The sequence below is a fragment of the Amblyomma maculatum genome, chromosome 9, assembly GCF_055883805.1.
Source record: "Amblyomma maculatum isolate TAMU_Amacu chromosome 9, ASM5588380v1, whole genome shotgun sequence".
Taxonomy (NCBI): Eukaryota; Metazoa; Arthropoda; class Arachnida; order Ixodida; family Ixodidae; genus Amblyomma; species Amblyomma maculatum.
In genome coordinates this window covers 77478741-77493161 of record NC_139352.1, presented here as the reverse complement: position 1 = coordinate 77493161, position 14421 = coordinate 77478741, and the positions used below count along the sequence as shown (strand labels likewise).

Here is a 14421-nt window from a genome sequence, read left to right as displayed (position 1 = left end):
GGTTCAGGCCGCATTTCCCGGTTCTGCGGCGTCGTCATAACAGTGCATTACGCATGACGTTACTGAATGCGCCACGTCACGCCCACTCTGTCACACAACACAAATTATCAGATCAAATAAAATTTTATTTTCCTTTGTCGTGAATGAGTAATATAATTAATTAATTATGCAATTTATGAGACACTTCATTATACCACGTATCGAGAATGCGATATCATTGAAGTATGAAGTCCGCTTGGTCTGTTTGTCTTCGTGCTGCTCACCGCATACACTGCAGCCTGTGAAGTCCCCGCTGCTCTATCTTCAGCGACATGTGTGTGTACATTCGTGATCGCCCTCTCCGCTGGCAGCGGCCTTCCACTACAGAGAACACACGTAGTTTTGTGTCTGGTTCTATTTCAACCGGGTGTGCGAAGATGTCCAGGCACATATACGCACAGCCGAGCGCAGTTGGCACGGACGCCGAGCCCACCACAGCGGTCGGCGATGCCGCGCGAACCGAGCACCTGTCAACTCGGTCATGTGTCACAGCTCACGACATCGCACACCACCGAATAAGTGGCGGCCTCGTGACGTAACAGCGCGAAAACACCGCGAAAGACGCTGAATTTCTTCTCCACCGATTCCACTACCCCGCACCCAACTTTGGAACCTAACGAGGGCGAGATGCAATAACGAAAACGTGACTCTATTTATACACTCCGTCATCGTTATTACCTGGGAATAGGGCGCTCAGTAACGGCCAGATGGGAGTTACGTCGGCGAACAAATAGCTTTTCCCGTGATAGGTATTTATTGGCACACGAAGCGAAAGGGTCTGTCCTTATCCCTATAATACCCGAACCATCACCTGTGATGTAATAACTTTTCATTTCTGCACGTGGTTTTAACTACATGGATTACTAACATTTTTACAAAAACGGTCTTTTCCAATATTTTCCTGAACCACTGTCGATATCACGAACAGGAGGAGTAGAAAATCTGATCAGGTAAATTTACCCGAAGGCTAGTCTTAATAAAATGTAACGCGTATAACGGCAGAACAAGCTACAACGTTTCTGCTGCTTAGTGCTATACGCTGTCAGTCGATGAAAGAGTTCTATATTTCGCTCTTGATTTACTGTATACGCCTCGTATTATCGTCTCCAGATAAACAGATGTAATTAAAATGAGTAATCATAGGAATCATTACTGTTGTGAATGGCTAATATTAATACCTCTGAGAGCACGCACATGGTTTTTTCAATAACACACAAAGCGCCTTTTTGCATACAACTATGCTGTCGCTCGGAATCGTCTGACGGCACTGAATCGAAATACCCAGTAAGTGTTTAACATTTCGTGTGTCTAACATCACGCGAACATTATTCCTTTCTGATGTGGGTAAGAGACGCTGTATACAAAATGTATCATTTTTTAAACCAGATATTTTATGTGCTTCATCAAAAGCGTCTGCATTGTACGCATTCCACTACTATTCTGCTAGAAGCATTAATCCTTGCAAAGTTTTTCTTCTAATCGCGCGTTCGTCTTCACTTGTCGCTATGCGATATAATGAAAACATTTCTGACTAGGTTCTTACCGTAACTGTTCCGGAAAATTTGCTCTGTGCTCACAGGCCTTCCAAGTGGTCTTGACTGCCATTTTTCTGATCTGTACTCTCTGTTGTGTGCAAATACAGCTTCTTCCACAGCCACTGCGCTGCCGACCACCACCCCACCACCCTTTGGGACAGTGCCGGCTGGGCGAAGAGGTAAATACCTCCATGATGGGGAAAGCGATAACAGCGAAGGAAGCGTTACCCAGACTTCTGCACGGAGTCCCGCGAAGAGCACGACAGAGTCTTCCAGATCCTTGCGACAAAGTGAGCTGTCGCGGCCGCAACGCCGTCTCCACCTCCGGTGGCAAACACCGTGAGGCGGATTGGCCCGAAGTATGCAACGTCCACAGCAAGAACCATCGCAAGCAAAAACGTTCGCAGCTCATGCCACGCCACTCTCCCAGATGGTAGCCTTTCATGGGTAGCCTTGTACTTCCGAGGGAGATCTTTCTGATGTTTCATGGCTAGCCGATGTACTCTGTATATCCGGCATATTATTTACGAGAGCAATAAATAACATCGAGAGTGTGCACCTTGTCGACTCTGCTTTGTTCCCTCGAGCTCGAACCTTTCCGCGGTTCCCAAGCGAACACACTGCATCGGCGGAGTGCGTTTGGGACAGGAAGTCCGCCTCCTCATATTACCACGGTTGCCACTGCCACATTGAGGTTAGCAATCGTTTTGAATGTTTATATTTTCATTTTTCTGCGCACACTTCCATAAGCTTCCTAAACCCGTGTGATATTGGTTGATATTCCTGTGCCACATCTCCTGTTTTATATCCCCCTCCGTGTGTAATGTACTTTAGGCCTATAAAAATATAATAAATGACAATGACGATCAGTGATGGAATCCTGGAAGTTCATAGTTCTTATCCGAAGTTTTCGATGTTTGAACATTACAGGCCTAAGTCTACTATGGGCAAATAGATTCAGCGAGGCCACATCAAATTGCGACTTCTATTCATTGACATCCACCCAAGCGCAGTCATACAGCTACAGAGGCTCTTGGTTAGTTCAGTTGGTAGAGCGACTGCCCCGGAAAGGCGGTGGTCCCGGGTTTGATCCCTGGACCAGGACGAATTTTTCTTCAACTACGAAGCTTCGCTTGGGTGGATGTCAATGAGTAATTACTCCCTAATTACAAATCTACTTCACCTTGGGTAATTTCCCTAAATATGCGACCGACCAACTTCTATTCAATTTCAGGTCATAATTATAGCGCAAGAAAGAGGGGAATCAAAGTATACTCACCTGTACCACGCGGTAGGTGACCCTGTTTCCCAGATCTACGGGTCGGTTGCTGTCCGGGTCGAAGGAATAAGCGCCCCCTGCCAAGGTCCCCGAACGAACCCTCATGTCCACCGTGTAGGCGTAGAAGGACTGGCGCAGCGGTACGCCGCTCTCTTGGCCCAGAAGGGTGACGCGTCGGAGCAGTCCACTCGTCGTGTCCAGTTCGAGTCGGTAACGCTGCGGAAAATCGACCGTGAAGCCACAAAGCGGGCGATCACTGCACGAACGCATATATGCTGAACAGACCCACTAGACTCTCCCAGGACTATATCATGCTGTCCACCCCGAAGCTTTTAGATAGGGTCTATCTAGAAACGTTGGCTCGATCCACTGAGGGCCGCGCCAAGACCATGGCCGAGGCATGATCGGAGCTCCTTACCATTATTATCTCGAGGGACGGAATCATGGGACCGGTGCCTTACCGAGCGCAGAACCATAACTTTCGGACGATTAATAATGGAAACATATGCGCTGGTTTACAGTCATAAATATCATAATGTATAATACGCTGGCTCTAAATCACAACAAACGAGCCGAAAAGCACGTCTTCCAGGACCATTGGATCCCGGATTAGACATGCTGTCCCTACAGCCACGCAGGCATGTTTCTTGAGGCTTAAAGAACTCAATTTATTATTTATATGTCAGTCAAAGCAATTTAGGCAGCATACGTCACCACCCTCTTCACGAGCATGAATATTGCCGGCAGGCATTGTTACATGGATGGGTACGAATTGATCGGTGATTTGTGTGACGTCACTTGTCTTAAATTTACTTGCGTATGCGTCCGCTTGCCTTAAACGAGTATGCGACGTCAGCAGTGACCTATAAGTCATCTGCTTTGACAGTATAGGCTCGCATGAAGAGTCGGGTGTATTCAGTCTCTTTCGAAATGGATGGTGAGTCTGGCCCTTTGCGACAGTTGTCGGAGGCTGAGATACGCCGCACCAGGTAACATGAACAATAGCAGGCGAGAAGACAGCGGCAGCGCTATCTATATCTGTATATCTGCCATCTTCCAAGATAAACTGCATCAGACTGGTGCTCTTTGCGCGTTATACTAGGCTTAGTCATGTTGAACCTCTGCATTTTGAACTGCGTGCTTTGAAGAGCCGGGAATCAAAAAGTAGGGGACGTCCAACTCGTACGATTCTCGAATGGCTCTAGTTGTGATATTGATACTAACCTTCAACTGAAAGCCTATTCCACTATACCTGACACGTTTTCGCTAGTTTACCTCTTTCGTGAAATATATATATATATATATATATATATATATATATATATATATATATATATATATATATATATATATATAGTGGTACGAGAACTCATTATCCGAGAACGAAAGACGTCACCTGTTTTAAAAAATCATTCTGAAGCGCAGCAATGGCTCTTGCCTTGACAGCTCACCTCGTTTTCGACGAATCTCTGTTCGGGTTCAAGCTGAAGAAAATCTAGCGACGACGACGGAAAGTGTACCTCTTCTTTCTCTGAAAAAGAAATGCAAGAAACATTGTAATTACTTAGCGAAGCTAAGTGACACGTTTTTTCCACCCTTCCTCGATCGTGTGATCGTAGGCCGCTCAGTGTGATTCAGTTTTCACAAAGCCGCCTGCCCGCCAGTGCGGGCAAAGTGGGGCGGACACGACTTTAATAATCGCAAATTTAAGTTACGATACGCCTGAGGAAACAAAAGAATAAATAAGTGGAAATGAAAAACAAAAACAATTGCGCATTGCGCGGAAATCGAACAGTCATTGAGAGTCTTAGCGAGTAGAGAGTGAGGAATATATGGAGCTAATGCAAGTCTCGGCGTCGTTCAGAACTTCTGACGTCACAAAAAAACTTTCAAAATTCTCAAATTTTAAGGCGAAAGCCTTTAATGGCTGATGTTGTGGACAAAATGTGTCCCGCTTTTGCGGCGGCTCTGATTGGCCGAGGCGGGATGATGTCATAGAGGTCTCGACCAATCACAGAGCACCACCACAGTACGCGCAAATGCGTGCCTTATGTGGCCATATGCCAATCAATGATTAATTACTAATTAATTAATAATTAATGTCCAATTAACTAATTCTTTTCCCAAAGCGAATCGCGCTATGAGGGACGAATGGATGAGGATAACTTTCCCTGAAATTCTCGCACACTGACATCGCACAGTGCACGGACGCCTTGTATTTCCATTTAGCCTCCATCTAAACGCGGCCACCTCTGCCGTGGGCACACCCGGGTCCCTCGGCCCACAATTAGGCAGCCCTAGCCACTGAGCTACCGCGGCACGGCCGTTGCCTACGTTTACTTTTGCGTGCAAGGAAAAGGTCAATTAACTCCCAACTCTCATGTGAAAAAAGTTCGTGACTGAATATAAACGCTTTGCAGGGCGAACAGCGCGCCCTAATTGCGTCTTAACGCGATAGCGTTAAAGGGCCCCTTCTCCAGGAAATTTAAGAAGCGATTAGCGCTAATACTTGGACGGAAACAGAAGAAAACACACACGACCATATCGTCTATCGATTTCTATCATCGTGCGTGTTTCCTTTTGTCCCCGTCCAAGTATTAGCGCTAATTTCTTCTTAAATATGTGGAACCAACTAACCCGACAATACGCACTCCTGTTCTCCAGGAAGCCCGGCGTCGGCGTAGTAAGATAAAAAAAAAAAACAAAAAAACATTCAAGCCCTTCGACGCCGCCGAACATGGATATCCAACGTTAGCTTATGAAACACCACCGTTTAGGGAACGTGCACCTATATGGTAGCATTGCTGTGTACATTTAGTGACTTTATTATTTTACTTTTATTTATTTTTATGGTGATCACGTGGTAGGCGCTCTGTCTCAACGCTGAGGCAAACACCTGTTGTAAAGGTAAGGTCAAGGGTCGATTGCGGCATCACCCCAAGCTCGCTGAATGTGCGTGGTAGAGCTAGCGCTCTGAAATCACAGGCATATGGCGGCTGGCATCTGACATGGCCGGGAACTGATTGGTCGCAGGTTTGTGTGACGTCATGAGATCATGTGGGATGAACGACTCGGCAGGAGCTCCCAGCTTGGAATTGTAGCTCTACAGCTACATCCAATGTAAATCAACTGGAGACGTCGGATGCACCTGTACACCCTTGAAAGAACCTAACAGCTGTGTAGAGGCTGAACAGTAGGCAGCTCTAGACGCAGTGCATCATGCATGCAGTCACCTGTACACATAATAAATAATGTACACACAGCCCGGTCTATACATGAGCCGGGCTGGAGCCCGCGCCGTCAAGCAGCTCTATAGGCAGTTGCGCATCATGTGTCATCTTGTCATCATGTCATGCCAGACTGCGCATGCGCGGAGTGACGGGGTATACCCACTCACTTTTCTGTGCCGTGACGCGGTAGGCGGCATATCCCAACGGTGGCAGTGCGATGGGGAAAGCGAGTTCCACCTGGGCCAGCCCACCTGTCCGCTCGGGTATCTTGAGCAGGCTCACGTGGATAGGCACTGCCTGGCACAACACGCCAGCGAACAGTCTCAGCGAAGATCACGCAGCGCCTGCTGGTATTTCTAAGCACCTCTATTCAGTCAGTTATGTAACAAAAGCAAAATACCGCTAAGCACAACTCCAGCCAATTTTCATTTTTAGTAAAGTTAGAAACTTATTTCTCAGCCTGCTTCAGGCTATGTTGACGTCTTTTCGCCAGCAAAATACTGTGTTGCTGCGATTAATGAATTTCAAAGTGTTACCGCCAACTGATTCAAATCATCGAATTTGAGACCGAAAAGGCCTGAATCCGTGAGCCCCATCTGGATGTGAATGGCGTTGTAGCCTAGCCTGAAGTGGTATTCATGCTATCATTACTTGCTTGAAGAAAAAGCCGATTGGCGATGGCACCTGTATTTCTCTTCTAGGCATTTTTCTAGCTAAGAAAAGCACGGCTTTCTGTAAAAATGGCAATAGAGCACAGTAACTTACCGGTACAGGTCAACTTCAGTTTGTCCTCAAAGTCCCTTTTAATAAATAAAAAAACTAGTTGGTCTACATGAATTAGAAAAGGCGGAGTATCTGCAACACTTCCCCTTTAAAGTGGCCACTGCCATTTTCGGTTCGATAGTGCCTGTACAGGAAAATGCCCGCACTGTGCGGAGAAGTCTTCGGACATCTTCCACACGGTATGGGCATGCCAGTCAACCCCGAACCTCGCCCCCAAACCCAACCCCACCCGGGAGGATTGGGAGGCAGCCCTGCTCGGCTGCTCCGACCTGGCAAGCCAGAAGGCTCTGGTCCACCGAGCCCGAGCCGCGGCGGTCGCCAATGGGCTCCTGTAATGAGGAGCCCACCTAGTGTTTGCGTGAGGTTGCCCCGGCTATCTCAAGCTTCCTTCCTGAAATAAAGTTTTTCCCACACACACATAGCTCACTGCGACCTCATGTCATTGTACTCAAGCGTTTTCATTAGCGTGCGAGTTTCGACTGCTAACTTCGGGATGTGTGGTTATTAAAAAAAGCAAAAATTCGGGCATGCAGTAAATACTTGCCTGAGTGTCCACATCGTCTCCCTGCGGTCCCTGGACGGTGAAGGAGAGGCCTCCTGCCACGGGCAGGCGGGCATAGGTCGACCTGGCCGTCGACGACGGGTTGTACACGAGCAGTGTGAATTCTCCGTCCGTCTCAGTCAGGTCAAGTCTCTCCGAGTAGGGACACTCGCTCACGTTGAGCGCGTGGCAGAAGTGCCATGGGAGGTCACCGGCAGCGCCGCTAGGATCCGCCAGCCGGTTCACCGCGTTGCTCATGGCCTCCTGCCGATGTATAGGTAATTAATCGATTTTATTGCCTGATTAATTCATTATCGGCTGTTTTGTTTCACTGCAGAACCATGCCTTTCCCGGCCTCATGGCATCCTTGGACACGATATCATCGCAGTCAACATTACCCTCCTTGCCATCATCACCAGTTTGCGTGTCTATTGTAAACTGAAGACCCGCCCCGTGTTCTTCCACCTGCTTTGAGACCACGTTTCTCAGTACGGCACAAGTAATGCCGCCCATGGCTGAGAACGCAGTTCAAAAATCCCCGTTTTTAGCCGTGGTCGAAATTACACCGTAGCCCCTCCACTACCGGCTCCTCTTTCTCCCTTTCTCCCTTTCCACTTTCACTCCCACCTTCCTTCCTTCCCTTACAGCGTGGTTCAGGTGTCCACAGAAATAAGTGCGACAGATACTGCGCCTTTTCTTTCCTGTGAACAAATTATTATTATTATTATTATTATTATTATTATTATTATTATTATTATTATTATTATTATTATTATTATTATTATTATTATTATTATTATTATTATTATTATTATTATTATTTAAAATGTATGCGACCAGTGCAAAAAATCTCTCATTTATGCTGCCACCAGCAGCATATTTAAGAAAATCATTAGTAAATTATAGGTACTATGCAGAGCTTTTAAATTTTCCTTAATTACTCACAAAGAGCACCTCTGTGGATTTCTTGCATTGGAATATTGCAGCAAATTTTTTTCAGGAACAACTTAAACTGCACGCTGTGTAATGCAAATCTGCTTCTCCGCATTATGACTCATTGTGCAGTGAAGCACGCTTTACAAAACAAAGCACCGTGTGTTGCTGGGGGCACCCAGTGTATCTTCCTCGTATTATACATGGCTAGCCTTGGTGATTTCGACTAGACTTGGGTTCATGGCAGCTTTCGCTTGTAAGTGACCGGCCGGAAGTAACTCTAAAAAGTGCTACAACGCTGATGTCTTCGCACCTCGCAGTCGGCGATGCCCGCGGTGAGTAGCCGGCTGTAGTCACGTGCGACGGCTGCCTTTGATGTTCCCCTGCTCCGAATAATAGGAGACTGGTCAGCGTTCCATATTGACCATGCCACGGTGCGGGTGTTTTTTAATCCACTCACGTGATGGCGTCGTGGTGCTGCAAAATGGCCACTGCATCCTCTGGCGGGGGGGATTAAAAGGAAAGGAGGAAGAATGAATGCATGGCCTTTAGGAGACTCCACTTTGCACAACAGTCCTATTAAAGACCATGAGCGTAGTAATAGTTTCTGATGCCGTCGATAGGGTTGTCTTTCAAATTTCTTCAAGGCATGGCAGTCGGCGAGCTACATAATCGCGCAGTCGCACTCCCGGTACTTGAGCTTGTCAAGAATGTTTGATTGTTTGACTGATTTATCATCAACATCATCAGCCTGGTTATACTCACTGCAGGGCGAAGGCCTCTCCCATATTTCTCCACTTAACCCGGTTCTGTGCTAGCTGCATCCACTTGACCCCTGCGAACTCCTTAATCTCATCCGCCCACCTAACTTTCTGCCGCCCCCTGCTACGCTTTCCTTCCCTTGGAATCCAGTTTGTTACCCTCAGCGACCATCGGTTATCCTCTCTTCGCACTACATGTCCTGCCCATGTCCATTTCTTTCAGGTGCCTGCATTACACTGCATTACACTTCGATGTATATGCTGTCGCCACGGTTCTAACTCTGCCTGCGACCTTAGGCTCGACAACCGAACGCCACAGGTACCATGAAACCATAAATTAGGCTTTCAAGATAGTAAGACAGGTAGCCATTTACATAATACATAATAGTAAAAGCGCTAACTATGTGAATATGTGTGCTGAAAAAAAAAAAAAAAAAAAAAAAGCTCACGCACTGAGTTTCATTGTCTTGGAGACATCCTTCATCCCTCCGAGGACAACCAGCTGCTTGCAGGCCTGCGCGGGAAGAAAGGAAGAGTAAAGAGCGCATGTTCAGGTCTTGCTGGTGTGATGGTAAGGGCTGCTGGTGTGAAGGATTAACGTGGGCAGCAAACGGCTGCGTACTACCGCCAGCAGTTCGCACGCAGGCGCCAACGGCGGTGACTGGAAGCGATGACTACACGGACTGTTTTCTCTTACAGTTATTGTGGTACCTTGCATCCACAAGTTTGTAATTGTGGCTTCACGTCCGTAATAAACATGTGCCTTCCCATGCTGATAATTTTCAGAGCTGTGTCTCAGGCCAATTTTGCGAACAAGGTACAAAGGCGCAAAAAAAAAAAAAAGACCTATCAAGGCAACTTATTGTAAATATGTTGATTACCATTTCATTCTTCTTTTAAAACGACAAGATTTGTGAACCATTTACGCCAAATTTTATTAATATAGCGTTGAGTATACTATTGCTACAAGAGTTTTTATTATTGCTACTACTAGTCTCACCCTAACTTGACAAATGGAAGAGCGTCTTAGTCCCCTCAAAACCAAATGGGTACCGCCGACCATCGCGTTGCCTAGTGGGCAGTACTTTAACACGATTACATTTAAGGCTTCTTTCTCCAGGAGATCCGGCACCGGTATTGTGAGCGAAGAATCACGGTCATGCGTCATTAAATACCGCATAGAACGTTTACATATCAAAATATTTACTCAGAACAATTATTGGTTGGAGTTGTCCTTAGCGTGCATTTAAAATACAGCCCTCGAAACATAGCATTAAAAAGAACGTAAAAGGCAGACTGCTTGTCTATGGTATACTTGCGTTGCCTATCAGTTGTGGTCATTTTCTCGCCTGCCCTACTTGCGTAATCCCATTTAAGCTAAATCTCTACCACGGTTCGGCTTGTTGCCTCTCCGGCGGACAAGCTGAGATGCACGCAAGGTAGGTAGGAAAGGACGGAGAAAGATAGGGCTACCTGCAAGAATCCATTGGCGTATCGGGCGTACTCCTTGAGGTTAGGCCGACTGGAGAAGTAGCCGACCCAGTTCCGGCCCGGAATGTCGGCGTAGGGGAAGAAGTCCCCGCGGTGTACTGGCCATGACCGGTTGGACGCGTGCAGCGCCCCCAGGTAGCACAGCGGTGTCGAGTACATGGCGCGTACACGGTGACCTTTCCGGCGCGCCTGCGATTGCCGTTGGTTGCATGATGTTATGACGTCACTGCAGATATCCGTTTAGTGAATGAAGCCAAGAATAGCGTCTGCGATTGTCATTGGTTGCATAATGTTATGATGTGACAGAACATCCGTTTAGTGAAGTCAAAGAGAATTGGTCATGAGTGAGTGAGTGAGTGAGTGAGTGAGTGAGTGAGTGAGTGAGTGAGTGAGTGAGTGAGTGAGTGAGTGACAGGTCGTAATATGTCATAGTTTTGACAACTTAGCTGTTTCCTTCTTGTCAGTTAACATTTATTTATGCAGTTTTAGACACTTGCAATTTACAAATTGGTTAAAATGAGTGGATTAGCTAGTTAGTCAGCTAGTTAATAAATTACTAGTTAGTTAGTTAGTTAGTTAGTTAGTTAGTTAGTTAGTTAGTTAGTTAGTTAGTTAGTTAGTTAGTTAGTTAGTTAGTTAGTTAGTTAGTTAGTTAGTTAGTTAGTTAGTTAGTTAGTTAGTTAGTTAGTTAGTTAGTTAGTTAGTTAGTTAGTTAGTTAGTTAGTTAGTTAGTTAGTTAGTTAGTTAGTTAGTTAGTTAGTTAGTTAGTTAGTTAGTTAGTTAGTTAGTTAGTTAGTTAGTTAGTTAGTTAGTTAGTTAGTTAGTTAGTTAGTTAGTTAGTTAGTTAGTTAGTTAGTTAGTTAGTTAGTTAGTTAGTTAGTTAGTTAGTTAGTTAGTTAGTATCACTTGATGCACCCACCAGTTCGTTGACGGCTTTAATGGCAGCGTCCACCTGGGTGAACCAGTGCTGGGCGCTCTGAAAGGCCAGGTCTCCGCCTATGTAGATGGCGATGTTGTTGCTGGCATAGGCCGTGCTCTGCGGGAAGAAGGGTGCTGAGCAGAGGAAGGCTGTTCTCGCTTTCTCTTGCTCACTCACAACGTTGGCTTGCCACGCTCTGGTGCCATTGACTGCGCTCAAGCTTTTACGTTTAGTGCTCCGTTCGCCATTTTATGCCACCACTCTTTTAATGTGCCGAATGATGCTCGCTGAAAAATAAATCCAATGTGGACGTGCAGTTTTTAGCATAACGTCGAAGCCGGACAGACGTTCACTTATTGCGGCGTTAGCTGGCTGCTTCGGCTTCGTACTTAGACTTTATAGTCTAATGCCGAAAACTCAACCGGTAAAGGAAAAGATCATACAGGTAGTATTTATTATGACCTTGTTACTAGTATCAGCAAGTTCAGTGACCGCCTGCGGGGACAGAGTAGCTCGAACGAAAGATTATTGCTGAACTACCACGGCGTCGCTATCACGAGTTACATGGATGGCAACCACGTCATCTGCTGCGTCGTAAAAGCTATAACGCATGGAGTGCGGGTGTGTGTTTCCTGCTTCGAAAACGTGATGCGGTAGTTTTGCGGCTAACATATTAAAAAATGTTTATTGAACAATACCCGCTAAACCAGTTTCGGAATGAAATAAGATGAGCGTATATCTGCGCAAGCCGTCTTACCTGTTTGAAGACCAACTTCAGCACTTCTTCGGCCATCTTAAGCATGGCATTCTTCATCGGGGAGAAGGTGAGGAAAATAAATGTTGGTAAAATTGAAACGTATGCACCAGCAAAACTCTTCAATATCATCCAGCGAAACTATGTATCAAAAAGACGTCGATTCGAATTTACCAACATGTAAAAGTTTATGGACTGAGGCGACGCTCTTGGTCAAAACAAGGTGTAACCAGGTTTGAGATTATTGATTAACGCACAGAGACCTGGAAACGAAATCAATTAAACCGATGCAATATAAAAAATTCACAGCTAGTACACTCCCAACGAAAATAAAGAGGTAAAAGAATCAAGAAAAGATACGCTTGTGCGACCATTGTGACTATAGGCGATAAAGTTACAAAATGACCGCTTTCGAATTGCGCCACCACTCGCAAATACTGAGAATCGGTTGCTAAAAATATAATCAGGGGCAGTGTCTTTTGACAATGAAGAGAAGCCTACACAGAGGCCATGCATCCTTAAGTGTGCCGTTGCCCCAAAACGTTGACCCTGATTCCAATTATAAAACCTTCTTGGAATTGTATGTGTGTAGCACATTCATTGTAATCAATAAATGTTCTTTCCTCTTGACTTTAGCCGCTTAAATTCGGCAGCTGTCCTTGAAACATGATCTTGAATAACGAATATTAACAATAAACTATTTCTTAGGAGCCAACTAGAAACTGAAAGCGAGGACCATGTTCCGATTCGTAGGTAGGTAGAACGTGTTTCGACTCCGTAGCTTCCGCACCATTGCCAGAAAAACCTGCTCCTAGGTGTAGTCACTTTTTGAAGCAGGGTTTTCCAACAGGCCCCATCTATGAGCCTCCGTGCACACAGGATGAAACGCGAACTCATTGTTTTGCACTCTGTCATGCTTTATGCAGCGAGGCATAAATGAGCACAGCCCCTCGCATTTCGGACGTTACCTCAGTGTAAACAACTGCCGCTAACGCAAAACGACAAAAATGCATCTTCCTTTATCTTGACATGGCTCTCCTTTTCACTTCTTCACCTTCGTAACAACATCTCTAAACAAGCTGAGGATTCGTAGGTTTTGCTAAGGAATAAAGTATGTTTTATTTTTCGCGTGTTATACGCGAATACCTTTCCGACGTTCTGCGTGGCGTACAAATACTCCCACAGCTGCAAATCAAGCCTGCAAGGTGTTTCTGAACTCCACGTTGTGGAGTCTTTGCCTTTATGCGAAAAACAGTGATGAATAATTTGTTCACCGTTGCACACAGCGCATTCCGTAAATCACTGTCATGCGTATAGTGTTTGTCCACTACCGATAATCCAGAAAGTTGTGTGTGTAAGTTTGTGATGATTCAAGTGGGCACCGAGACCGCTAGCAAAATAGTCATCGGTGTCATGCAGCAGCAGACACGAATCCATTACGTCTCTTAGACTGATGATAGTAAATATTAAGTGCCCTGCCTACTTCGCGCCCTTTTTTTCCCTCTACCTTTCAATAAACCGTGTTTCAGGTAAGATAATGGCTACGCTATAGAGTTTCCATCGATAAACAGCAGAAATAACAATAATAAAATTCGGTTGTATATAGGAGTCGCTGCTGACAAAATGCGGTCTCAGCTGGTGCGTATAAATATTTTGCGGACCCATGAAAACGTGCGATTTGTCACCTGATGTGAGATTGCATACATTCTTCAAATTCACATCTTTCCCTCAAGGCAACCTGGGAATTTTGCAGCCATGCGAGTCTGATAGCCCTTATAGATAACGCCGACACAAAGTGTCCCTTCGGCGACCTTGAGTCCTCTTTGCATATCACTCCATAAAACAGGCGCTATTCTTATTTTATTTTTTTTCTATTTACCATATGACACACAAGATTACCCTTAACCAAGTTGAAAGAACATGTCTAGAAAACCTAAGTGTATCATTTCTGACCCGCGATCCAAGGGCGGAAGTTTCGATTCCCATCTAATTAGCACAGTTTCCTTTCTGACTCAATTAATCTAATTTTTATCCTTATATGTCCTAATGGCATTTTAGTCATGTTGCTACTCCATAACCTTAATTTATCATACGTTTTAATCACTTTCAGTTCTGCGTGACTGCACATTTTCTCGACACAACTACAGCCAACTACG

The 14421-nt window shown here is 45.5% G+C and overlaps 1 protein-coding gene across 1 annotated transcript in view; it reads right to left on the bottom strand.

The window, feature by feature from the left end:
- The window catches only part of LOC146179500 (lysosomal alpha-mannosidase-like), a 42963-nt gene that overhangs the window by 9909 nt on the left and 18633 nt on the right, over positions 1-14421 (bottom strand). Inside the window, exons 7-16 of the mRNA XM_084579130.1 lie at positions 12269-12319; positions 11512-11628; positions 10575-10781; positions 9555-9615; positions 8801-8840; positions 8654-8723; positions 7407-7671; positions 6251-6376; positions 4305-4384; positions 2854-3069 (exon numbers count right to left, since the gene is read on the bottom strand). Of these exons, the coding sequence (XP_084435256.1) occupies positions 2854-3069; positions 4305-4384; positions 6251-6376; positions 7407-7671; positions 8654-8723; positions 8801-8840; positions 9555-9615; positions 10575-10781; positions 11512-11628; positions 12269-12319 (1233 nt within the window). The remainder of the gene's footprint in view (positions 1-2853; positions 3070-4304; positions 4385-6250; positions 6377-7406; positions 7672-8653; positions 8724-8800; positions 8841-9554; positions 9616-10574; positions 10782-11511; positions 11629-12268; positions 12320-14421) is intronic.